The sequence below is a fragment of the Panthera uncia genome (assembly GCF_023721935.1).
Source record: "Panthera uncia isolate 11264 chromosome B3 unlocalized genomic scaffold, Puncia_PCG_1.0 HiC_scaffold_1, whole genome shotgun sequence".
NCBI classification, from domain to species: domain Eukaryota; kingdom Metazoa; phylum Chordata; class Mammalia; order Carnivora; family Felidae; genus Panthera; species Panthera uncia.
Window position 1 is genome coordinate 102,447,222 of NW_026057582.1, and position 25,582 is coordinate 102,472,803.

Consider the following 25,582-nt stretch of genomic DNA (forward strand, 5'->3'; position numbering starts at 1 on the left):
TAGCTGGGGCCCAAGGCTAATACCTGAAGGAGGCAGGACTTGAATCAAGGTATCTCTGATTTCAAAGACCTTATTCCCTGCCTTTGCACTCTGCTGCTTGGCTGAGGTGAGCCCGTTGGGACTGTAGTCACCTGCTCTCATCACCCTAGCTCTTACATCATCACCATGAACAGATGGCAAGGTCTTCTTGTTATAGAAGAAAAAGCTGCTTTTCATGGATGATTCTGAAGAACAGTAGATGACAGCTGAGTCCCAGTACCTAAGAGGTTAAACAGGTTCTCAGCATGTCTGATGCTTTGGCGTCGGTTTCCATGTTCTTGAGTTTTTCTGTAGTCCTTTATGTGTAAAATTCACCTCTTGTGTTCGTATCGTTTTCCATTAATACCATCACACTTGATACAGTCAGTTCCAGTGATGTGCATGTAGCTCAGGAAATTTAGGAAAATACGTAGCACACAGCAAACTACACGTAATAATTAGGAAGGGCACTTGAGCAGCAGTTCCAGAAAAAATAAAATGTTCCCCAAGGATAATTTAGGGCCTGAGAAAAATACACTTATGGTAGTAGAATAATTAGAGACTGAGCACAGATCTTGTTATTGCAAGGTCTTGCAGATTTACACAAAGAAAAACTTCTTTTACAAAAGCTTTTAAGGCAAAATAAGAAAATAACGGAAATTGCCTTCCTCTCTCTCTCTCTTCTCCTTCTTCCTTTCTTGTCTTTGTTATTTTTTTTTAAATTAACATCCCTTTGAAGAAAGGCCAGGATCAGTTTTCATATGCATGTTAGGTATTCAAATTTTGGTTTTCTTTAGTTTTAATTTTGTGACTTGATCAAAGTGAGCAACCTGCCCACTTTAATTTTTTGCCCAGTGGTCCTATTTGTACACATTTTAAAATGTTTTCATAATATTTCTTTTTATAAATGTTTATTTATTTTGAGAAAGTGAGCAAGCCTGAGCAAGGTAGGAACAGAGAGAGAGAGAAAGATAGGGAATCCCAAGTAGGCTCCACACTCTGTCAGCATAGAGCTGGATGCGGGGCTTGATCTCACACACTGTGAGATCATGACGTGAGCCAAAACCAAGGGTCAGATGCTTAACCAGCTGAGTCACACAGAAGCCCCTAAAATTGATCCTAATAAATAGTTTGCATGACCTCAGTTTGCCCTATTTTAAAATTAGTACAGCTGAGGAGTAATTTCATATTATGAATTATGAACCTTAATCAGATCAATAGGTCAAATCAGATGGCCTCATATACAGTGAAATAGCTACAAAAGAAATACAGAAAACAGTCCCATTTACAATAGCATCAGAAACAATAAATTACTTAGGAATAAATTTAGTCAAGAAAGTCAACGATATATACACTGAAAACTTTAAGGCACTGGTAAAAGAAATTTGAAAATGACACAAATAAATGGAAAGATGTCCCAGGTTCATGGATTAGAACAGTTATTATTATTTTTTTAAACATTTATTTACTATTGAGAGACAGAGACAGAGCACGAGCATGGGAGGGACAGAGAGAGGGAGACACAAAATCCAAAGCAGGCTCCAGGCTCTGAGCTGTCAGCACTGAGCCTGAAGCAGGGCTCAAACTCACAAACCAAGAGATCATGACCTGAGCCAAAGTCAGATGCTTAACTGCCTAAGCCACCCAGGCGCCCCTAGAACAGTTAATATTATTAAATCAACTATTCACTTAGCATAATTTCAGCCTACATGTTTGTGTACATGTTATAACAATATACACAGTGATTTTAACTTTTAGAGTTATTTTTAAAATCAGTAAGTTGGTCAAGTAAACGTACAAATGTATGTCAATGTAATGAATTCATATGTGCGTGTGTATAGATAAGCACAATCATTTAAGACATAGGATGAAAAGAGGTCCCACATAGAATAGCGCATGCGTACATGCACACACGCACACACATTGTATGGCTAAGGGATGGTAAGTTTTTTAAAAGTATAAATAACATAACAGATTTCTTTAGAACCCCAACCTAAACATGCTATTAATTATGAAAGAGTTGCATTGGCATAATTTAGGAAGTTAAAAATGAGTGAACAGCTTCTCAATCCTTATTTATATAGGCTATTAGAAATGTAAATAAGTCAATGAAATTACAACTTATGAAACATCTTAATATTGATAGTGAACACAATCATAACCTTAAGATTAATCATAGATATTCTCAGAGTGGCTAGATATGTTTACAGGTGCTTCTATCATGTTTTCGTCCATATCCGTAAACATGTCCTAATATTCAGAGCATTATATTTTGTTGTTATAAAAGAAAGTGCCTAGGTGTTGGGAGTCAGGAAGATTGGCCTGGAATCCAGGAAAGCAGCATACATCTATGTGGGAAACACCAGAAACTCGTATGACTTTGAGAGCCCTCCATAAGCCCCCTCAGCCTCAGTTTCTTTCATCTGAAAACTTGTGTTCATGGCTTGTAGAGTGCAGCGCCTGGAAAGTAAGGATATTTGATAAATTTTAGATTATCCCAGCCCCTTAACTCTGTCCACATCTTCCTTATCCCTGGCTCCTGAATCTTTCAACTTCTAACGGGCTTTTAGCATCCATGATGTAGAACAAGAGTTGAAGTTTTCCAATAAAGGGCCAAATAGTTCATCTTAGGCTTTGCAGGCCATACTATTCATCTGTGCCCATGTGGCCTGAAAGCAGCCATAGACAATACCTAAGTGAATGAACTTGGTTAGATGCCTGTAAAACTTTACTTATGGGCTCTGAAATTTGAATTTCGTATAATTTTTACATGTCATATAGTATTGTTCCTCTTGTGATTTTTTTTCAACTGCTTAAAAATGGAAAATTCACTCTTAACTCTTAGGTCATAAAAAAGCAGGCAAAAAGCGGGTGTTAGCACTGGCTGAGTTTGCTGACTCTGATGTAGAGAATGTCCATAAGCCATATAATGAGTCCATAGGGAACAGCTTTATGTGGCAGTATTCTCAGTGGCTAAGAACATATGCTTTGAAAAGAAAGACCTAGATTTGGATTCTGGTTTTGCCACTTAGTTTTACCTTAGGTAAGTTACTTTACCTTCCAACTCTACGCCTGTTGGCTTACCTGTAAAATTGTGACATTTTATGAAGTTTAAATGAGATAATATAAAAAAAAATGAGATTTCCATGAACGGAAGCTATAAATGTCTACAGGCTTCCTCTTTCATTGGCTCCTTTTGCATTTTATCTTGATCTAATCAAAACCCCATGAGCAAGGATAAGGCATTTCCCATGAACTGCAAAGGATCTTGTTTTATTCCAAGAAATTACTGTGGAAACCTGTCTCATTTATAAATTTGTCTTGAATTTTCCCTGTGGCCACAACCAGAGCCTTGAGGTGAGATACCTGGGGACTGACCCTCTTCTCCCCTTAACTGTAAAAACATCACAGAGGGGCATTCGGAGCCTCTCAGGATCATGAATTAAGTCGAGATAGATTGCCAGCTGCTAGAGAAAAATGGCCAGTGAACAGGATCTTTAACACTGTTTTGCTTTTGAACAGCCATCCCTTTCTTCTATGCCCCTAAAAGAAATATGTGTGCTGATAACAGAGCAGAGCATATAAGCCAGCACTTTGGAACCAAGCCAAGGTAGAATTTTCGTGAGCACAGATGGATCACAGGTTTAGGCCACATCCAAATCAGGGGTCTAGAGCCAATGCATGCCAAAAGCTTAACCCTCTTGGATCCCCTCACACATTTCTGAATCTCCCATGTAAAGCACAGGTGATGTGAGAATCAGCCAATCGCCACACCAGTGGGAAGAGTCAGAAGAAGAGCAGGCTTGACCACAACCAGCCACTAGGGCTGAGGCCACAGTCATGGTTGAGATGCGCCAGAAAGAGGAGAGGTGGGGCTTGTTAATGAATCCTGCCCCTTCTTGGTAGAATGCGGACTTTCTCCTGCCTCTAAGTTATGCAAGCCCAAGACATCCTCAAAACAAAATCAACCTAATGAGGACCACCTGGAGAGAAGTTTCTACAGAAGTGCAGCTACAGTCCCTGTGTGTGTCTGTGCATGAGAGACCGGTCTTTACTGGGGCCTGCCCGGCCTGTTTGCTTCTGGAGATGAAAGGATGCTGGTCTGTGTAGCCGAAGGTTGGAAAGGCCAGGTGTAGGGTGGGCTGAGATTGGGAGATACAGGGAGGAAGAAGGCGCCTCTCCTAACCTGGAGGCTCTACTGCTGTGGGTCTAAGGCAGGACTTCATAGAAGAACCAACGTGAGTAGCTCTGAGCTGAGTGCTTCTTGATTTTAACTTTCTCCAGCTGCTGTGCATTTTGTGGGCAGGCCCTGAAGCAATTTTATCCTTGACAGTGGTCTCTGGTGCTGGGTTTCAGCATTTTCTGAGTTTCTTCTATCCCCTTCCCCCTAATCATGATCTTCTGATGGAATGCCCACTCTACGTTGTTTGCTTGTTCACTGTGATTTCCTCTCCTGTCCAGAGTGAGCTCCTCAAGGGTCAGCATAATCTGTCACAATTCTGTATTCCCTCACCCCAGAGCCCCTCGAGGGGAGGTGCAGATGGAAAAGGCTGAAAGCAACAGCTGCAAACCATATTTTATTTCATCTCCTCTTCCTGGTCCCAGCAGCTGGGCTCGTGCCAACCCTATGTGACTCACTGCCTAGAACTTCTTCACCTAAATCTCAGTGTGGCTCCTGAAGCCAGATTAGACTAGCTGGCATCACCCACCCTGCATGGATTTCACCCCTTTGGGAACCAGCCTCTCCTTATAAAGAATCTGACTCTTCTCAGGGTTCATTTTTTAAGTACCGAGGGCTTCTTCCCCTGCCTTATTCCCTTTCTCAGACACCCACACAGATTCCCAATCTTATTCTCTCCTCCTCCTGGGAGGAAGCTGGGGCTATGCATTGACCTTCACTGTCAGATGGCTTATGAACTACCAGTGGGGGCTGCGGCCGGGAGGGGTGGGGGGGTGAATTTTTGTCTTTTCTCTGATTTCACCAGAACACAGTACACTGTTGTAGACAGACCACTTTGGAAGTGAGAGACAGTTTTGAGGTACTGAAATTTGTGTTCAAATCATGGCTTTACTGCTCACTATTTGCCTTGGACAAGTGGCTGGTCTCTTCATTTGCAAAATGAGGATGATGATCCCAACGTTTGAGGGTTGCCCTAAAAATTAATGGATAATATTAACTACCTAGCACATGTCTATTATTTTAAAATTGCCTATCCCTTTGTATGCATACAGAATTGGTGTGTGCTAATTTGTAAGTGTATTCCTCCGAGAATAACAATTTAGGCGTTGCTAGGTTTCAGCAAATATTTGGGAAGTTGTTTTTTTTTTTTTCCCTGATAACAATAGAAATAAATGTGAAATTATTTCTTAAGGGAAGTTTTAAGTGAATTGATTTTAAATGAAATTTGAAGAATAAGGAATAAAGCACAAGAAAATTAATACAAATCATTTGAGATGATCATCGTGACCATTTTATCATGTAATGAAATTTTTATTTTTAAATTTTTTTGAATTTTATTTTAAAAATTTGTTTTTAAAATTTTATTTTATGTAAGATCATGCTATACAAACGGTTTTTACTTTATACTCTACTACAAATTTATTGCCATGAATCCAATTGTTTTCCAATCATATTTTTTTAAACAATTTTATGTTTATTTCTTAGAGTGTGCAAGTGGGGGAGAGGGGCAAAGGGGGGCGGAGAGGGAGAGAAAGAGAGAGAATCCAGGCTCCAGACTCAGTATGGAGCCCAACTTGAGACTCAATCCCACGACCCTGCGATCATGACCTGAGCCAAAATCAAGCGTCAGACATTCGACCAACTGAGCCTCCCAGGAACCCCTCCAATCATAGGATTGTTAATGTTTGTAGAATACTTGGCTACTTGACTATATATACCCTGATTGACTTAAGAAATCCCCTGTTGTTGACATTTTTAGTTGTTGCTAGTTTTTCACTGTGATAAACTGTAGCTATGCTTGGTATTTCCTGTTTCAGGAAAAGATGAAAGGCAAGAACAAGCTTGTGCCTCGCTTGCTGGGCATCACTAAGGACTCGGTGATGCGCGTGGATGAGAAGACCAAGGAAGTGCTACAGGAGTGGCCGCTCACCACCGTCAAGCGCTGGGCAGCCTCACCCAAGAGCTTCACGCTGGTACAGACCGGCAACAGGGAGGACTAACATGGCCTTGGGTGGTTCTGTGGGGCAGGAGAGGGGATGCAAGACCCTTGAGTTTCTCAGGGAGCAGTGTGGAGAGAGACAGAGGTGGAAATTCAGAGACAGCAGGGACTGGTCCAGTCTTCTAGGTTCCTGATGCTGTGTCTAAGCATGCCCTAAAAGGAAACTTTCTAATGCTCAGAGGCTGATCCAAGGTTCCCTCTTTATCTAGTTGTTTTGGAAGTTCCTGAGCATTGTGACATCTCACTGAGGTGTGTTTTCCCAACCTGCCTAGAAACAGCATGCTGTATAGTGGCAATGGCATAGACTTTGGGGTAGTATTCGAAAGCAGCTGGTCATTTCCCAGTTCTGTACCCTCGCCCGAGTCGCCTGTCCACTCTGAGACTTAATGTCATTAGCTTTAACATGGGTATCATAATACGTGTTTGACAGAGTTGCTAAGATCAAACAAGATGATGATGATAACATTCTTAGTGTGAAATATGTGGAAAGTAGGGAGAATGTAGTCATCCCAGGCCTTGAGACCTTAATAGTTGTTAGCAGAGTATAGTTGTGTTGTTACCTTAACTATTGCTACGTTGACATGTGAGAATTGATAGGGCTGTTATTTTGTAGGGCTAGTTGAGTAATAAGAGATATCAGTGTAGAAATTTCTCCATCTCCTTAGTGCTCCTGAAGTGTACTATCCTCCAGCTCTAGTGAAATATCAGCTTGAAATATCAGCTTGTATCTAGGTAAGATCTCCCAATAGGCCATCAAAAAAAAAAAAAAAAAGATATAAGGAATGGGTTTTACAGGGAGTCTTTAGTTATCTAGTTTGATCAGTGGTTCATAGACTCTTGCCACTTGGAAGGAATCATCAGAAAATATACCTTCTTCTATCCTGTAGTCAGTAACAGCTGTCGGTACATGGCCTTTACAAGGGGGTATTCCTACTTAGAGAACTGTATCCTTGTCTTACGTGACAGGAAGTTGTGAATAACTTGTGAAACAGAAAAATCAAGAAATCTATATAACCATGTTATTTATAAGAAACTGCTGCAAGGGTTCAAGGTAGTTGCCTGTGGGAATGGGAGGGGTGGAGAGTAAAGATGGGAATGGCTAGGGCAGGGGCCCGCTGTGTTTTATTATATACCTTTTAGAGCTATTGGTCCTTTAAAACTAGGTCCAATTCCCACTTTGTTGAAAACAAAAAGTTACTTTGAAGATAAATAGTGATGAGTTGCAGTAACTACCTCAAGCACAAGAGAGAAAGAATATCATCAATGCCATTTATTAAAGTTGAATTAAAGTTTGTCACATGTGATATTTCTTTCCACTCCGAGCCTTAATTTAACTTCCAAATGTTGGAGATTCTCCTGTTGTCTTCCTGTTAATGATTTTTAGTTTGATTCTGTTTTGGTTGAAGGACATACTTTGTGTAATGTCAAGTCTTAGAATTTTAAGATTTGTTTTCCATCCCAGGATATGGTCCTTCTAGGAGATGTTCCCTGAGTACTTGACAGGAGTGTTCTGTAAATGTCAGTTAAACCTTGTTAGTTGATGGTGTTGTTCCAGTCTTCGGTATCCCAATAAGAATTACAGATTTTTCTATTTCTTTTTTCATCTTTATCACTTTTTACTTCATGTGTTTTGAAGCTCTCTTGGTGCCTGCACATTTAAGATCCCTCTGTCATGTTCATGGAGAGATTGTTTTATCAGTATATTCTTCTGTTCCTAATACATTTTTTGCTCTGAAGTCTGCTTTGTCTTGATAGAAACATTCATGCTTTTTAAAATTAATGTTTGCATGATATATGTTTCATCCTTTTACTTTCAACCTACCTATATTGTACTTGAGATAAGTTTTTTGTAGAGTGCATAAAGTTGGATTGTGCTTTCTTTTAATCCACTTTGTCAGTCTATTTTAATTGGCCTATTTAAACTGTTTTTATTTCAGTCTAGTTATTGATATGTTAGGGCTTAACGCTACCATTTTATAGTACTTTTCTCTTTATGTTCCCTCTGCTTATTTTTCCTCTGTTTTCCTTCTTTTGGGTTACATAAACATTTTTTAGAGCTCCATTTTTATTTCTTAATGTTTCAAGCCTATATCTTTGCTTAGTGTTCTTAGTGATCTAGATATTACCATATACATAAGAAAATCAAAGCCTACAGGTGTGGATACTTACACTTTAAGAAAAGTCTAGAAACTTTACTTCTATTTTGGTCTCTTTACACTCTTCACTTTTTGACTATAACTCTTCAAAGAAATACTTCTGTATCCATTGAACACCACGTGAGATGGTATTAGACCTTCGCTTCACCCACAGAATACAATTAAAGAAAACTCATGAGGTGAAGGAGAGGTTACTACATTTACTTCTATTTTTGTCTATCCCACTGTTGTTTTCTTTTGAAACTTCCCAGCCTTCTTCTGTTACCAGTTTCTTTGTTTGAAGAACTTCCTTTAGCCATTTTTTAAAGATAGGTAGATTTACTCACAACAGATTGTCTTACTTTTCCTTCATCTGAGAATGTCCTTATTTCCCTTTGATTCATAAAGGATAATTTTGACAGGTATAGTATTTAATATTGACAGTTCTTTTAGCCCTTGAAAAACGTGCTGCTGCTTTTTGGCCTCCTTGCTTTCAGAGTAGAAGTGGTCATTCAAGTTGGTGTTCATTAGTAGATAATGTGTCCCTTCCTTAAGTTGTTGGTATGGATTTATTAGGAGTTATTCTATTTGGATTGTGAGCAGCTTCTTGAGTTTGTAGCTGTATCTCTTTAATTTGGGAAATTTTTGAGCCATTATTTCTTTTAATACTTTTTTTTGTCCCACATTCTCTCACTGTGGGATTCTGATGATATGAGTGTTACATCTTGTGTTACTGCCCTCCCAGATCCCTGAAGGTCTGGTTTGTAAGTTGTTTGTTTGTTTGTTTGTTTGTTGGCTTTTGTTTAGTCTCTATTCTTTTTACTGTTCAAACTGACTAAATTTTATTAATCTTTTTGTCAAGTTTACTGACTATATGCTCTGTCATCTCCACAGTGTTTACCTTATCACGTGAGTTTTTCTGTTTTGGTTATTACATTTTTTCACTTTCATAAATTTTTTTTAACGTTTATTTATTTTTGAGACAGAGAGAGAGCATGAACAGGGGAGGGGCAGAGAGAGAGGGAGACACAGAATCTGAAACAGCCTCCAGGCTCTGAGCTGTCAGCACAGAGCCCGACGCGGGGCTCGAACTCACGGACCATGTGATCATGACCTGAGCCAAAGTCGGACACTTAACCGACCAAGCCACCCAGGCGCCCCTCACTTTCATAATTTTTATATGGTTCTTTTCACTTGTTTCTTTCTTGAAACCTCCTTTTTGTATCAGGAGAATTTTGTAATTGATCGTCAAAACATTTTTTTAGGACGGTTGCTTTAAAATCTTCATCAGATAATTCTAATATCTGATTCAGCTCAGTATTGGCATCCATTGATGATCTTTTCTTACTCATATCATAGTTGCTTTGGTTCTTGATATGAGTAGTGATTTTTTTAATTATAGCTGGACATGTTGGTTATTCAGTTAGACTCTTCATCTTCATTTTTGTTGTATCTGACAATCACCTTGTTTAGATTTAGTGTGTAGTGTTGTGGCCTCCTTTTGTGGGCTTTGCTTACAATGACAGCTTATTTTCTGAGCCCTGGCAGTGCTATTCTGGATTACTTTGTTGTGACGCTACTGGGGTTCCTGCTCAAACCCTGATGGTGCTGTTTGGGAAAGTACTTCCTTGGAGCACCCGCTGTTGCTGTGTGGCCTTTGTTGGGGTAGGCAGAAGCCACAGGCCTGTCTCTGTGTCTCCCAGTGGGTGGAGGGCAGGAAGACAGAAGGCCTCACTGTGACCACTGCTGCAAAAGGACCAGACCACCTGCCTGTCTGGGTCGTGGAGCAGGGACTGGGATGCTGGGCTTCTCCTGCTCAGCAGCTGCCGAACACCAGCCCAGGTTTTGAAGCTGGGTTGAGACTCTCAGATAGATCTCTTTTGGGCTTTTCCTCTCTTGGTCCTTTGGCGGGAAAGAACAGATTTTTGAAATCCTGCCTGTTGGAGGTTCTGGGTTTCAGGCACCCGTCCTTGAGGCTAACAGATTATAAAAGAAAACCCAAGAACTCCCCAGACAGTGGTTTCTCAAGTACTGTGGTTTCTAGCCAGTCTACCTTTCCAGCTTTCAGAGCCCTTTTACTACTTGTTGAACAAATTTTAGGGTGTTCATTTGTGTTTAGAAGCAAAGAGAAAGGGAAAGAGAGTCTATGTCATCTTGCTCCCAGACTGGACCTGTTCACCTTTAAAACTGCGGAAATATAACACAGTTCTATTTCTTCTAATGCTGTCTTTTCAGGATTTTGGGGAGTATCAAGAAAGCTACTATTCAGTACAAACCACTGAGGGAGAGCAAATATCCCAGCTGATTGCAGGCTACATCGACATCATCCTCAAAAAGGTATTTCATACTGATGCACGTTGGAAAAGCTGCTGTTTTAGAACACTGAATGATGTTGCTCCCTGGATGGGAAGAGTGGAACCTAATTTGAATTACTTGATTCCAGAATTTAATATTAATGTTCAGATCACTTGAGTGTGTAGTCCTTCGTCTCAAGATCCTACGAGAACTTGCATTTTAGCTGCAGTTCATATTTGTGTTATTATTGCCAGGTAGTGAACAGTAGTGCCTCACTTAGCTGTTGAATGAGACTAGCTAACCCCTCAGCAGCTTCCTCTCTAGGTAGTTAGGTTATGCTTTCTAGCCTCTTTAGAAACCCAGGTTGAGGGGCGCCTGGGTGGCTCAGTCGGTTGAGTGGCCGACTTCGGCTCAGGTCATGGTCTCACAGTTTGTGAGTTTGAGCCCCGTGTCGGGCTCTGTGCTGACAGCTCGGAGCCTGGAGACTGCTTCCGATTCTGGGTCTCCCTCTCTCTCTGCCCCTCCCCCTCTCGTGCTCTGTCTCTCTCTGTCTCAGAAATAAATAAACATAAAAAAAAAAATTAAAAAAAAAAAAAAAGAAACCCAGGTTGAGGGTCTGAAAATGTTCTTGGTATTTTTCCTGAAAAAATTTTTTACCAATTTTAACGGGGTTATATGCCATAGTGGTATGCTATGATTGACCATGACTTCAAGATACAGCCCACTGAGATAACCAAGTTCTACCAGAACATCAGTATATCTACTAGAACATCTCTATATTACGTTAAATAATGTATTTCGTATCACTTTTGTTTTTGTTGACCTATCCCTTCGTCCAATAAAGGAATTTTGGGTAAACCTCAATATTGTTGCTTGTGTGTAGCTCCTTCTAAAAGGTATCTTCAGAGGTTCTGGTGTCAAAACCTGCTGACTTTGTGGGTTCTTGTTCTTGTTTTTGGTCTCGTTCTACCTCAGAAACAAAGCAAAGATAGATTTGGATTAGAGGGGGATGAGGAGTCGACTATGCTGGAAGAGTCTGTTTCCCCGAAGAAGTAAGTATTATTAAGAATGCTGGAGAACCCCCTTCTCCCTAAATGGGCAGGTTTCTTCGTGCCACCTCGGGGCTCAGTTACCCTGAAGTCCGAAACATGGCGGAGATGACAGTGGATGATATAGAGGAGTCTTCTGGAAGTGTGGTCCCCAGACCATCATCTTCAGTGTTGAGTATGTCTTGTGGGAGGAGGCGGCTATGGATTTCAGGGAGACACTGAGCAAGATGTGGTCTTTAACTCCCATCTTCGGACACAGTGAGTATTCGTGAATCCTGTTCTGCAATAGCTCAGTGAAATCTGATAACCTGCGTCATTTTCATCAAAGGCTGGAGAGTGGGCCTCTGTTTAGTTCTGTGCCCATGGGGCAGGGGTCTAGCTGATGGAGGAGTTACTGTTTATAGAACTCTTACTACATGCCACGTGTGTCATGAGGCAGCACAAATGGTTAAAAACATGGACTCTGGAGCCAGATTTAAGTGGGTTCAAATCTCAGGTCTCTTTTTTTCATGTGTGGCCTTGGGGACATTACAAATTTCTTCTGCCCCTTCATCTCAACTGTAAAATGAGAATAAGGATAGTACCACCTTGTAAGTCTTATTTTGATGATTCAGTTGTTAATAAAGCATGTAAAATGGTGCCTGGCACATCATAAATATTTCCTGCTCTTATCATTTTCAATTCAGAATAGTCTCAATTTAACTTCATTTTATAGGTGAAGAACCTGAGATGTATTAAAATTAAATAACATCTAATTAGTGATACTTTGGGGAAGTCTGAGCACTTGCTCCTGTTACGTTACATAGAGCATTAAGTCATCTTGTCTACACTCTGTGTATCTAGCATGCTGTCTCCTTTGATCCCAATAACAACCCCCCGATGTAAGAGGTAGACCAGATATCATTACCAGTTCATGACTGAAGAAACCAAAGCTCACAGAAGTTACTTGAGATGCATACATGTGGCAGAGTCAGGAGTCAGTTCGGATCTTGTGATGTTTCTTCTAGGACACTGCCAGAAAGTTCTAGCATATTCAAGCATATCGAACTTGCTAAGTCATAATAATTGCTTCTCTAACATTTCCACACTCCGTCACTTTATCCCAATTTGCTTCATAATTACCTTGAAGGTGATTTTCCTTGTGTCCCCTATTTTAGTACACAGTTTGGAACCGAACGTGATGTGATGCATTTCACGTACTTGCTACCCTCTTGAAGAACATCTTAAGTCCTTGGAATTACTAATGACTGTAGATGGAAATCAGTAAGCTAGTGCTTTCTGGCAGGGTGAGTTGTTGCCTCAGAGGGCTGTGTTGCACTTGGACTTGTAAGAGCAGCTGAGTAACTATCTATGAGCCTAGAGCACTGGGGCCCCTTCTGCCTGGGATTCCTGTAGCCCCTTCCCACTGCCTAGGGCATCACGGTGAGATTTGGTCACAGCAAAGAGGAGGAATGGTCCAGAGTGGTCCCCATCAGAAGAACTGCCACTTTTCCCTGCATCAGACATCAGCTGAGATCACAGACTGCATATGACTTCCTACTGGAACCCCTATATCTACCCCCCTTGGTGCCAACCCTTCCACTGTCCCTCCATGGATGCCTGCTGTCTGATATCCTAGCATGGCTCATGAATTTTTCCCTGAGCAATAAGGAATGATCTGTGATGGTGGGAAAACCCTAGAACAGAGGTCTGACTTCTTAGTGCAGCTGCTCACCCAATCTGCCGCCTACAACCCCCCCCCCAACACACACACTCACACATACACTCCCCCAGACTCTCCTTTGCAGGTGTGCCCTCTGGGGAGCTGTGGCAGATACACCACCTTCATATGCTCAAAGTCCTTTACTTCTCGTTCTAAGTAAATAGGAACAAGTAAAAAGTTATTTTTTTTAAAACTAGATATCCTAGGAATCTTCCCAGACTTTAGTTGAAGTCCTCTGGAGGAGGTGCCAAAGTCTGTCATATCATCAAGGCTCCAAAGGTGTTTAAACACCTTCTGTGGTCAGTGGCCTTGGACCTGGGGAAGGAGAGATAAGCTGTGGGAGATTTTCTTTTAGTTCTTTCTACACTTCCCCCTTCGACCAAGAAGACTAAATGACCTGTGTCTCCAGTGCTTAGAATAGAACCTGGCCCATGGTAGGTATTTGTTGAATGAATGCTCTTTCAGGTAGGATTTACCAACTAATAGATCACTGTATCCTAAACTTTTTCTTAGACCTGGAACGTCGTTGTTAGAAGAATATCTATGTGTTGGTTTGGGTGGCCGGGGAGGGGGGCGGGGAGGGGCATGGAAGTCTTTAAGAAGGACTAGTTGCATTATATCATGAATCCGTTGGGAATGGTTATGTATAGTAATAATTATAAAAAGATGCAGGGTTCGGGGAGCCTGGGTGGCTCAGTGGGTTAAGCGTCTGTCTCTTGGTTTCAGCTCAGGTGATGATGCCACGGTTTGTGACTTCGAGCTCCACATCAGGCTCCATGCTGATGGTGTAGAGCCTGCCTGGGAATATCTTTCTCTCTCTCTCTCTCTCTCTCTCTCTCTCTCTCTCTCTCTCTTCCCCTCCTGCCCACTCTCAAAATAAATAAATAAACTTAAAAAAAAAAAAAGATTCCGGGTTCTTCAGGGTATTTGAGTATCACTTCATTCACAGTCCTGTCTGTGCATGTCTCTTGTGAATTGACCTCCACAGCGTTAAGCAGCAAACTGCTGTGGCACTTATGCTATCTTATCATTACACTCCCTGCGAGCGGCCACCTCCCAGTGACCAGACCCTTGTCCCCTGCAGGTCTACCATCTTGCAGCAGCAGTTCAATCGGACTGGAAAGGTGGAACACAGCTCCGTGGCACTGCCCGCCGTGATGCGCTCAGGCTCCAGTGGGCCCGAGACCTTCAACGTCGGCAGCATGCCCTCCCCGCAACAGCAGGTCATGGTTGGGCAGATGCACCGAGGCCACATGCCCCCGCTGGTGAGACTTCCCCCACGCTTGCCCTGCGCGTCAGTGCGCCACCTCTGATGTGCAGGGGGGGGGGGGGGGGGGGGCGGACACCAGCCCTGGCGATAGCTTGTGTGTGTCATCGTGTTCTCACTAACTCCCATCTGAGCCATGGCTCTTCAGCTGTGCTGTCCTGACGCCTGACTCCCCGGTGCTCCTGTTAAACCAGATGCTTCGGGGCCTCTGGGGGGCTCAGTCGGTGAAGCGTCCAACTCTTGATTTCAGCTCAGGTCATGATGTCATGGTTTGTGAGATGGACTGGCATGGGGCTGTGTGCTGATGGCCTGGAGCCTGCTTGGGATTCTCTCTCTCTCTGTCTCTCTCTGTCTCTCTCTCTCTCTCCGTCTCTCTCTCTCTCTCTCTCAAATAAATAGGAAGGAAGGAGGGAAGGAGGGAAGGAGGTGGGTTAGTAACTCCCTGATCACAGGTGTCCTCTGGGGCTGGAGAACAGCCATGACCTCTCCACATGACTGGTGATTCAGAGCTATAGAACCCTGGTTCCCTGCCTTCACAGCATCAAGCTGCTAACTAGCCCAGGTACCCCTTAGAAGGTCTTAGAAATAGACCAGGTCTGTAGTGATCCACACTTTGCCCTGAGTGAATTGTTGCTTCTTCTCCTGCTGCTGGTCTGGTCTGCCTTCTCAAGGAATCATGTGCTTCTGGGGAAGAACTTGTTAAGAGCTGAAAAGCCTATAAGCTCAGAAGAAATTTGACTCTGAAGAAGCCCGTTGACTATGGGTTTTGGGTGGAATCTGTCCTTATTTACTAAGAACAGTTCTGTGTGTAATGTGTGTTTCCTATGTTTGAGATCTTTTGTCCTCAGTACTCAGAGTGGGGTAGCTTCCCTGCAAGAATTCTTTCTGGGCTTTTTGTCACCTAATTAAGCTCCACACGCTCCTGATCACAACCTCTGTATTGCAAACACCCATATCAAGCATTCCGTTGATACAATCAGCCCCTTGCTTGAAATGGGACGCGGTTGGGGTTGTTGAGACCCACCGTGAGCCACTCTCTCTTGAGCCCAGAGTTCAGTGTGGCCTTGTTTTGTATAAAGGGTAGTGTCAGTTCCAGCAGCCAAGGTATGACTGCCCTGTGGTCATCTGCCTTTGCAGACCTCGGCCCAGCAGGCTCTCATGGGGACTATCAACACAAGCATGCACGCTGTCCAGCAGGCCCAGGATGACCTCAGCGAGCTGGATTCACTGCCACCCCTAGGCCAGGATATGGTAAGTATTGTTCGTGGTTGTCAGTTCCGTGTCTCTGCCCTGGCAAAAAAGCTGGGTGTTGCATTCTGTCTGCATTCACCTCCAATAAGGGGAAGTGGAAACCTAGGGTTTGTTTTTTTTGCTTTTTTGTTTTCACTATATTGAGGCTTTGTAGTGGGGTGGTACCCACAGGAAGAGAATTGTGGGGCCAAGAACTTGAACTCTGGAATCAAGTGATCTGGGCTCAAATCCCAGCTCCACTGCTAGTGTCTATGTGAATCCAGGCAACTAAGTCTCTCTAAGCCTCCGTTTTGTCATACATGCACGGGGTCCTTGTGAAGACGTGGTAATCCCGTCGTGTGTGGCATTCTTAGCACACTACCTAACACACCGAGCTCAACAAGTATTAGCTGTTAGGTTAGTGCTTCTCAGACGTTAGCCTGCATCAGTCACCTGGAAAGGCTTGTTAAAACACATTGCTGCGCTCCATGTCTTTTTTTTCTCACTCAGTAGGTCTGGGGAAGGGCCTGAGGCTTTGCATTTGCAACAAGTCCTCAGGTGCTCTGCTGCTCTCTGAGGACTGTGCTTCCAGAACCACTGCCTGAGTGTTCAGCTTTTCAGTAGGGCGGGGTAAATAGCTGCCTTTCTGTAGGTGCTGCTGCACGAAATTCTCTGGCCTGTCCCTACTCAAATGGTGGCCCATGGACCAGTGGCATTGGCAGTACGTACGATCTCTTGAGAGGTGTGGAATCTGGGGCCTTATCCCAACCCTCTGAATCAGGAAACTCATGTTAGTGGAGGTCCCAGCTGTTTGATGTGCACATGAAAGTTGCTGAAGGACTAGCACTGCCATTCTCTGCCCTGCTTTGCATATTCCAGTTATCTGTAGGAGCTTAAAGTTGGTTCAGACTTGAGCTTTGAGGCTAAAGGCTGAGGCCCAAATCAATCCATGTCATTGAGGGCGGGGCCTGCTTTTTTCATCTCCCCAGGTGGTTCTAATGGGCAGTCATGACTGAAAACCACCGAGTTAGGACTGACAGGGCCATCATAGCCCAGAGCCAAGTGCAGTATTTAGCCTCGCGTTGGCCAGCAAGCATAACTGCCCTCTAAGTCCTTCCTGCGCACTGTGTTTTCTCACTTGCATACTTGTATACCTGCAGGTGCAATTGTACTCAGTGTTTTGTCTCCCAAGTACCTGAGATCATTAAACATTTTGCAAGGGGAAACTCCAGACTAAAAATACATAAGGCAGACACCCTTCCATATCCAGCACTATTGTGAGATAGTTTTAAAATATTTGGACTTGGGGCACCTGGGTGGTTCTGTCTCTTAAGCCTCTGACTTTGGTGCGGGTCATGATCTCACGGTTCGTGCTTTGGATCCTGTCTCCCTCGCTCTCTGCCCCTCCCATGCTGACACCCTCTCAAAACAACACAATTTTTTTTAAATGTAAAATATTTGGACTTAACATTGTTGCTTTACCAATTTTTAAAGAACTAGTATACAAAAAAATATTAGTGCTAGACATATCCTAAATCTCGATGAATATTTTGGGAATGTTTTGGGAAGCAAGTCAGCATCTGATGTTACCACAGGGTCATCCTTATGAATGTAAACGATCATTTATTGGCTAACCTCAGAAATGCCAGGAAATAGAGAATTTGCTATTTATAGCTTCCAGTGAACATAAAGTCAAAGATCTGGAAAGGTTTTTAAAGACCATTGAATTCCTACAGTAGAAGAAACAGGAGGCACAGGACATAGATGCTGTTTGCCCAAGGTCATGTCTCTTGTTAGTGTTAGAACTGGGTCTAGAATAGAGGTCTTAACCCACCAACCCCCAGGTCCTTCCAGGACAGGTGTTGCATCTACACCCCATTCATGTTGTTAATAAAAGACAAATTTTCTGCTGACAGAGAACACCCATGAGCTGAAATACCCTAATTGTCACCCTGCTCGCTAAAAGTGTAGGTGGAAATTATCAACAATTGTTCGTGCTGATGTGCAATATTATCACGAGACATTAATTATTCTTATTTTTTACTGAATTTACCTAAATAAAACCATGTAGAATTTTTCTAAGATCCTAAAAGCTAAAGAGAAAGCAGTGGAAGAAACCTGGAGAACTCCCATGCCATCCAGCATCAGTGAATGAGCAAGAGGCCTGTGAAGGGCATGGCTGACTTCTGGGCCTCTTTGGTGCCAGCCCAGTAACCAGAGTATAGACAAAATCTTGGTATTGTTTTATAGCGTGACCTCTCTGGTGTCCTGAGCAATCCCATGCCTATAGTGACTGTGTCATGTACTTGTCTGCTTTTGCAGGCGTCCCGGGTATGGGTTCAGAATAAAGTCGATGAATCCAAACACGAAATCCACTCCCAGGTCGATGCGATCACAGCTGGAACAGCTTCAGTAGTTAACCTCACTGCCGGTAAGTCTCTGAGGGCTTTGTGATGTGGTTTGCTTCTTAAAAAAAGGACTCTTCTTTGATTGAAACAACAGATTTTCATATAATGAGAGGCTGGTCTATTTTTAGGCACACTGAGTGCTTCAGGCAGTTTTTTGCACTGACCCAGGAGAAAGGTGGGGAACATCTCATTCCTTTCCATAGATATCATGCATCCTTCAAAAAGCACTTACATAGCTCTCCTCCTTGTTCATCAGCATGATGGACGTGCCTCAAAGTGTATGGAGACTAGTGTCTCCCTTCTGGGGCTTACAGTCTAAAACTGGCTTTGGATGAATAGACCCATCACGTGTGCCTCCTTCTGTCTTGTGGCACAGCGTGACTCCCACCTTGCGCTGTCAGGTGAGAGCCCAGAAATGTCTCGGCCTCATGATGCAGCATTTCAATGCTTCAGGAACAGAACTGACCGGCCTAAGCTGCTGACACGGACCTAACGGAAAGGGCCATGGGATGCCAAGACCTGGGGACTATGCCAGTGCTCGTGCTCAGTATTTCAGCTTAGGAGGCCTTGGGGCAAAAGATTTGGGAGAGGCAGCACCTCGGAGACAGGAAGCCATGTGTCTCCCTGTTTGCATCCAGCTTTGTGTCCGACTCCTGCACAGTGCGGGCTGATGCCATCTCCCATCTGGGCTCTCCTCACCCTTCACCACCCTCCCTTCTCTGTCCCAGGTGACCCTGCAGACACCGACTACACAGCAGTGGGATGTGCAATCACCACCATTTCTTCCAACCTGACGGAGATGTCCAAGGGCGTGAAGCTTTTGGCAGCCTTGATGGACGACGAAGTGGGCAGTGGGGAGGACTTGCTCAGAGCCGCGAGGACCCTCGCGGGGGCAGTGTCAGACTTGCTTAAAGCTGTGCAGCCTACTTCTGGAGAGGTGAGCTCCTGGGGCACACGGTCACCCAGGTCCTGGGTGGCAGGTGCCACCTTGAGCGCTACAGGGCTGTTGCTCCCTGAGCTGTTCCTTCCATCTTGATGGGGCACGTTACCAAACTGTGGGGCTTAGAGTTGGTGAACAGGGTACGGAATCTGTAGTTCAACTTTTGGGATTGGTTGAGCTCTTAGTAGGAAATTTCTCTTTCCCCTCACCCCGGGGTACTTGATCAGATACAACTTCAGAAGCTAACACATATGGTCAATACACATTGAAAGGGGATTCAAGTTTGTGCCCTAATTTCCGTAAAGTGCCTATCACCTCCCTACCCACCGAGCAAAACTCATTGATTGAACATTTCAAGTCTGTCTACCTGTTGCTGGTTTATAAGACATCAGGCCCTTCCTTGCACAGATTGTACCAGGGTATTTAGGTCTCCCATCTGGCAGATGGTCTGAGACTCTCTTGTAGGTGAGCCAATCCTGAGGGGTTAGCTGTCTGATGGCACTTTCGAGGAACTGCGTTTTCGTTCCAACCAGTGTGTGCTCTTTGTTGTAGCCTCGACAGACAGTTTTGACTGCTGCTGGAAGCATCGGACAAGCCAGTGGGGATCTTCTGAGACAGATCGGAGAGAATGAGACTGATGAGCGATTCCAAGTAAGATATCTGCAACCCATAATTTTGGAAAGGAGTCTAAGCGATGGTCTAGACCCAAATGGGGAGAATGTGTGAAAAACCAGATCTTCAGTGGGCTGTCAAGAATAATTTTGAGATGGCTTACGTTGGGAATGAGGTCACTGTTAATTTTTTTAAAGAAATTTTTAACTAAAAAACTCCTTTCACTTACGTATCCCGCATCATCACTGTAAAGCACTTACTTAGCTATTCTTGCTAGTCTGGATGCCGGGCGTTCATTAAACACAAAAGCGGAGGGAATAATGTCCTGAACTCCCTTGTGTCTGCCATCCAACCTCTGTAATCATCGACTCATGGCCAGGCTTGTTTCATCTTCTGGGAGCGGTTTTTAAGTAAATGAGCCCAGAGTCGCCATGGGAGGGAGAGTGTGGACTCCCATACACTGCCCTCACAGGTAGCTTTGGTGCCCCCCCTCTTTGTATCCAGAGGTGGGTCTGTTGTCTGTGTCATAGCCCAAACCAGCATGACGGGAAAGCCTTTTTTTTTTTTTTTTTTTGTCACTCTTGTTCAATACCAAGGATATGTGCTGTTTGTCCTCTGGTGCACAGCTGTAGCCACTGTTGGCAGCTGGCTTGATGTGCTGCCAGCTCAGACTGGAGCTCAGCTTGTCTGCCTCTGTTTCCAGCCACCACAGATGAGGGGAGCTTCGGGCTACGATGAGCTGGGCTTCTCACATACTCGTGGGCACATGCCCTCCATGCCTTTCTCCTTCTCTGACGTCCTCATTTTGAGTAGTACATAACTCCATTCTGTTGAAACCTAATGGTTCGAGCCCAGGTTCTCTGGAAGAGACCCTATTCCAAATCCTATGTCAGGTTTACTGTCAGGGAATTACACAGCATTCAGAGGAAAAAGATCATTCAGCTTTACAGTAGCGTTCAAGTTTCTTAATTCACGAGTGCCAATTCAGCTTGCCATTTCATCCGGAACTACCAAACTGCATCTACACAAGATGCATCGGTTACACTAAGACAGGGTTGTATATGTTGGGATACATGGAACGTGTACCTGCATCCGTAGATGTAGCTGTCTCCTACTTTGCACATAGTTGCGATGCTGGGACCATAGGACTCATTCATGTTCTATCTACAATGCAATAAGACAGTCAGTGCTTAAACACTGAAGTCATGCTGGAGGGTGAGACCCATAATGGGTGGTAACAGTATTCTTGGAAGCCATTTCTAGGCTGGGATGGCCAGTAACGACTTAACTTGAAAGAGAATTTACTCCAGACCACATAAATATATCCCACTAAATTCAAGCAAACACCCTATCCTGCCTTGGCCTTGGCTAAACCCCCCAACTGCACTTGTCTTGGGCATTGATTGTTTTATTAGCACAGGTATTTCTTGGTAGGCAGGGACCTACTTAGGAATTGGGTAAGTATGACATTCAGCTGTTGGTGTACTAGGCTTAATTATCTTGAGGTGGTCAACTTTCTTTCCTCAAAAATATTACTGCTTTCCCCAGAGTGTTTGGCAAGGTGGAGAAGCAAGTCACAGTTCTTCCTGAGATCTTTCATGCATCCTAGTATTGTTGAAGGCTTTCTCTCTTTTCTTTCTCTCTTTGACAGACTGTTACACTGTCATGTATAAATGCCAACTCTGCTCCCTGTCGTTTGTTTCTATTTAGAGGTGCTAGGAAAGCAGGTTCGCGTTCACAGTAAGGTCCTGCAGACTTTCTTAACAGTGAAAGGCCTTACTTTACTGCTTTCCATTTCTGTAAGGTCTCTAGGCAAACATCAGTGTAGTAAGGTGATCCTGTAACCTCTTGGAGTTAGGAGTAGCCCCTGGCTTTCTGACATTGGATTTCTTATGCACTATTTTTCTGATTCTTGAGATCTTATCTCAGAGCTATTCTTGGGTTCTCAATGTACTGCATGTTCCCAGAGTTAACAAAGATTTATTTTACACGGGCTACATAATAGGGGTCTTGTTGAAAGGTTTGACAAAGGCCTTGTCAGCAACTGTAGCTGTAGTATCACGTTCTTTTTCTAACTGTATTTTTTTTGGACAAAATTAATAGGAAGAACAGGATTTCTTTAAATGAGTCTAACAAAGCCCTTTAGAACAATCGTGAGCCTACATGACCAAATCTTGGTCCCTGTGTGAAAAGACGAATTCATATCAAGCGAAAGAATACTGTGACCTACTTTGGAAAGATTTTTTTTTTTTAATCTTGTGAATAATTTGTGACATTCAAGTTGAGTGTGCACTGAGCATTGAAATAGGTGCTCAAGAACTGTAACTTAGGCCATGTTGGGAGCAATTTCCAAAAGTTATGTGGCCAACAAGTGCCAGTCAGATCCCAAAAGCATCTTCACTTTTTGGCACCTCAGGCCTTGCTTTTTCCTTGGACATTCAACAAACCTTTTAAAAAAAGAAAGATAAAGACTGAACTAAACTGTTCCTTTAAGACTGTTTGTTTTTGTCCATTTAAAATCTGCGTATGTGGTCATTTTATGGGTTTCTGATTTGCCTGGATAGCATGTAGTTTTTGCTCTGTGTAAAATTGTACAGGGTGAACACCCCTTTCAGTATATCTTCCTGTAAAACGTCTTCTTGTAAAGACTCTTTGGGTGCCCTTTGCATTCAGAATCAACAGTGCTTTTCATTATCTGATGAATTAATAAAGACTACTGACCACATTTCCTCTGGGAGAAAGCCTGGACATGTTCATTCAAAATAAAAATGGCTCATATATTTGGGATATGTTTGGGAAGGCATTTCCAAACCAAATAAACAACCTTCACTATTCAAAGAAAAGAAGCAAATTAAATGTAACAGTGATTATTCTTCAGGCCACACAGATGGGTGACAAATCTGGTGGGCTGAATCAAAGGATTCTCCACCCTGCAGACAGAGTGCCTTTTTGTTGAGTTGAAGCATGAACTGATACAGAAAGGCTCAAAGCTCCTTGCATCTTCAGTGAGGTCGTAGCTTATAGCTAGTTTAATTATGTAGGCTCCCTTTCCACTTTTCATAATAATTTAATCCCTGTCCAGAAGACTACGGAACACTGAGAATAACTTACGTTCAGAGCACTCCTTGGCTATGAGCTGTAGGTAATGTCTGTGCATGTCCAACATTGCCCTCTGGAGGCAGAGATGTGGCTGAATTTTTGATAGTAGCTTGGATCTTTGTGCAAAATGGAAATCCAAATGATAAATTTTTGCGTGACAGCAGGGCATGATGACTTGGAGGCCATGAATTCTATCCTTCCTACAGTATGTTGTATTTATGGCATCTGGATAGATTTCCAGCTTTTCCTGATCTCCTGCATCAATCACATATTCAAGAGACTTAAGACTTTTGGTGTTGAAGTACATGAATGTGAATCAGTGGTTAAAATACAAACTCTCCCCTCAAATCAACCTATTCTAGATTTAAATCTTTGTTCCTTAATGCATAGGAGACTGTGTAGCTAGGATGCAAGTCTCTTTCTTGAATTACATCTAAGGTAAGTTGACATTTCAGAAAAATAAATGGAAAGAATATTCTCATGAAGTACTGGAAAAAAAAAAAAAAGTTCAAATGGAATGTCAATAAAATGTTTCATCAGACACCGCATTTTATTTCTAGGCTGTGAAGGGTGATAAAAAAAAAGTAAATGCCTGTTTTTTTGTTTTTTTAATTCTCTTTCTAAATAGGACGTTTTAATGAGTTTGGCCAAAGCTGTAGCCAATGCTGCCGCCATGTTGGTATTAAAGGCGAAGAATGTCGCCCAAGTAGCTGAAGACACGGTCCTACAGAACAGGGTGATTGCCGCTGCCACCCAATGTGCCCTTTCTACCTCTCAGCTGGTGGCGTGCGCCAAGGTAAGCCAACTGGCACCCCTGGCCCTTTCTTCAAAGTGTCACGTGCTCTCGTTTGCCCCCAGTCACTGGGGGAAAACAGGCAGAATTTGTTTAAACTGTCTGAGGCTTAGAGCTTGCTTAGGTGTTGTCTCCAAGGTGACACGACAGGATTTTGGCAATAACTGCCCAATTGTGCTTTCATCCCAAATTCTTTCCCCAAGTCCTCAGGCACTGGGACATCTCAGTGTCTCATTGCCATTTCTGCTTGAAAACTGCCATGTGTCCCCCTTGAAATTCTCAGTGTGTCCTGTTTACACCTGCACACCAAGGGTTCTTGCATTGTACAAGAAGGCAGTACAGTGTCACGAATGGGTTTGTAAATAACGTGCACATCTGGGGGAGCCCTTTTGCACTGCACAGTGCAAGATTGATGGTAATCAGGATTGAGTTCATTGTTGTCACTCACGATGTGCACACTCCGGGTGTTAAACTTCACCTCGTTCAGCATATCATCCCCAGTTTACGGAAGGGAAACTGAGGCCTCTAAGGCTTCGTAAGTAGCTTGCGGCCACAGGAATCATTAAGTGGTAGAACTGGGGTTATCTCAGGCCTGTCTGCTTTCACGTATCCTTTCGGCACCATTGCGTGTTAATGCGTCAGAAGATGGGATGTGTCCATTTCTCAACTTGATGACCTATCGTATTCTATAGATCCGTGACTGGCTTAGCCCGCCATTTCCTATCCTCTGGTGGGATTTGCAGTGTCAGGCAGATGTGTTGATGGTATCGCTCCTACTTCCCTTGTACACTGTTAAAGTACCCACAGAAAAACGGACAGAATCCCCCTGTTCTTTAAAGTACCGTGAGGTACAGAGTTGCAGGTACCTCTGGAAAAGAAATACAATCCTGTTAGTCTTGTTATCCTGAGTCAGAGGACTCAATCTAGAGGTTCCTAAAAGGAGAAGCTATGCCATAAACACCAGAAATTTCTCTCTGTGGAAGTAGTTCGTACTATAGTTACGTATCACCAGTGAAGATAACAATTGTTGGGCATCAAAAATCACCAAGATAGGGTGAAATTGTCAGGTAGAAGAAATCTCAGTGATGGTACACTTTAAACCCTGGTGCTCTGAGTAAGGACCCAAGGCCCCGAGCAGGAAGGGCCTCGGTGAAAATGCTAGTGTGGGGCGGGGACTGAGAGCTGACCCTCGGTGCCCAGGACCTGCTCCTATCTCCCTCTAGGTGGTGAGCCCCACCATCAGCTCCCCCGTGTGCCAGGAGCAGCTGATCGAAGCAGGGAAGCTCGTGGACCGCTCGGTGGAGAACTGTGTCCGTGCCTGCCAGGCGGCCACTGACGACAGCGAGCTCCTGAAGCAGGTCAGCGCGGCGGCCAGTGTGGTCAGCCAGGCCCTGCACGATCTCCTGCAGCACGTGCGACAGTTTGCCAGCCGAGGCGAGCCCATCGGCCGCTACGACCAGGCCACCGACACCATCATGTGTGTCACCGAGAGCATCTTCAGCTCCATGGGAGATGCTGGTGAGGGGCGATGCTTGGGTGGACGGGTCAGCTTGGGGTTCCCCGATGGTCATCATTGTAACAAGAAAGGTGACGGTCACCTGGCAAGGGCAAGGTGTCATGAGCTTCTGTCAGAGACTTGGTTACTGAGCCTGGGAGAAAGATGGAAGTCTCCCGGTTTGCCCATCCATAGCAGCCCTTAAAGAGTTAATTAGGCTTTTTAGCAAATTCTTAGCAAATTCCTTTTGGTCAAAAAACCTCCATGTTGGATTTGGCCTGGTAAAGTCGAGGTAGCCACAGGAGGAGATAAGCCTGAAGCTTGGAAGGAAAAATGTATTCTGCTCACAAGTCCCAAAGA

At 43.6% G+C, this 25,582-nt stretch overlaps 1 protein-coding gene across 1 annotated transcript in view; it reads left to right on the forward strand.

Moving 5' to 3' along the window:
• The window catches only part of TLN2 (talin 2), a 438,163-nt gene that overhangs the window by 267,820 nt on the left and 144,761 nt on the right, over positions 1–25,582 (forward strand). The window contains exons 12-21 of the mRNA XM_049613732.1: positions 6,016–6,171; positions 10,568–10,669; positions 11,603–11,679; positions 14,463–14,643; positions 15,783–15,896; positions 18,198–18,306; positions 19,012–19,220; positions 19,776–19,874; positions 23,563–23,730; positions 24,951–25,245. Of these exons, the coding sequence (XP_049469689.1) occupies positions 6,016–6,171; positions 10,568–10,669; positions 11,603–11,679; positions 14,463–14,643; positions 15,783–15,896; positions 18,198–18,306; positions 19,012–19,220; positions 19,776–19,874; positions 23,563–23,730; positions 24,951–25,245 (1,510 nt within the window). The remainder of the gene's footprint in view (positions 1–6,015; positions 6,172–10,567; positions 10,670–11,602; positions 11,680–14,462; positions 14,644–15,782; positions 15,897–18,197; positions 18,307–19,011; positions 19,221–19,775; positions 19,875–23,562; positions 23,731–24,950; positions 25,246–25,582) is intronic.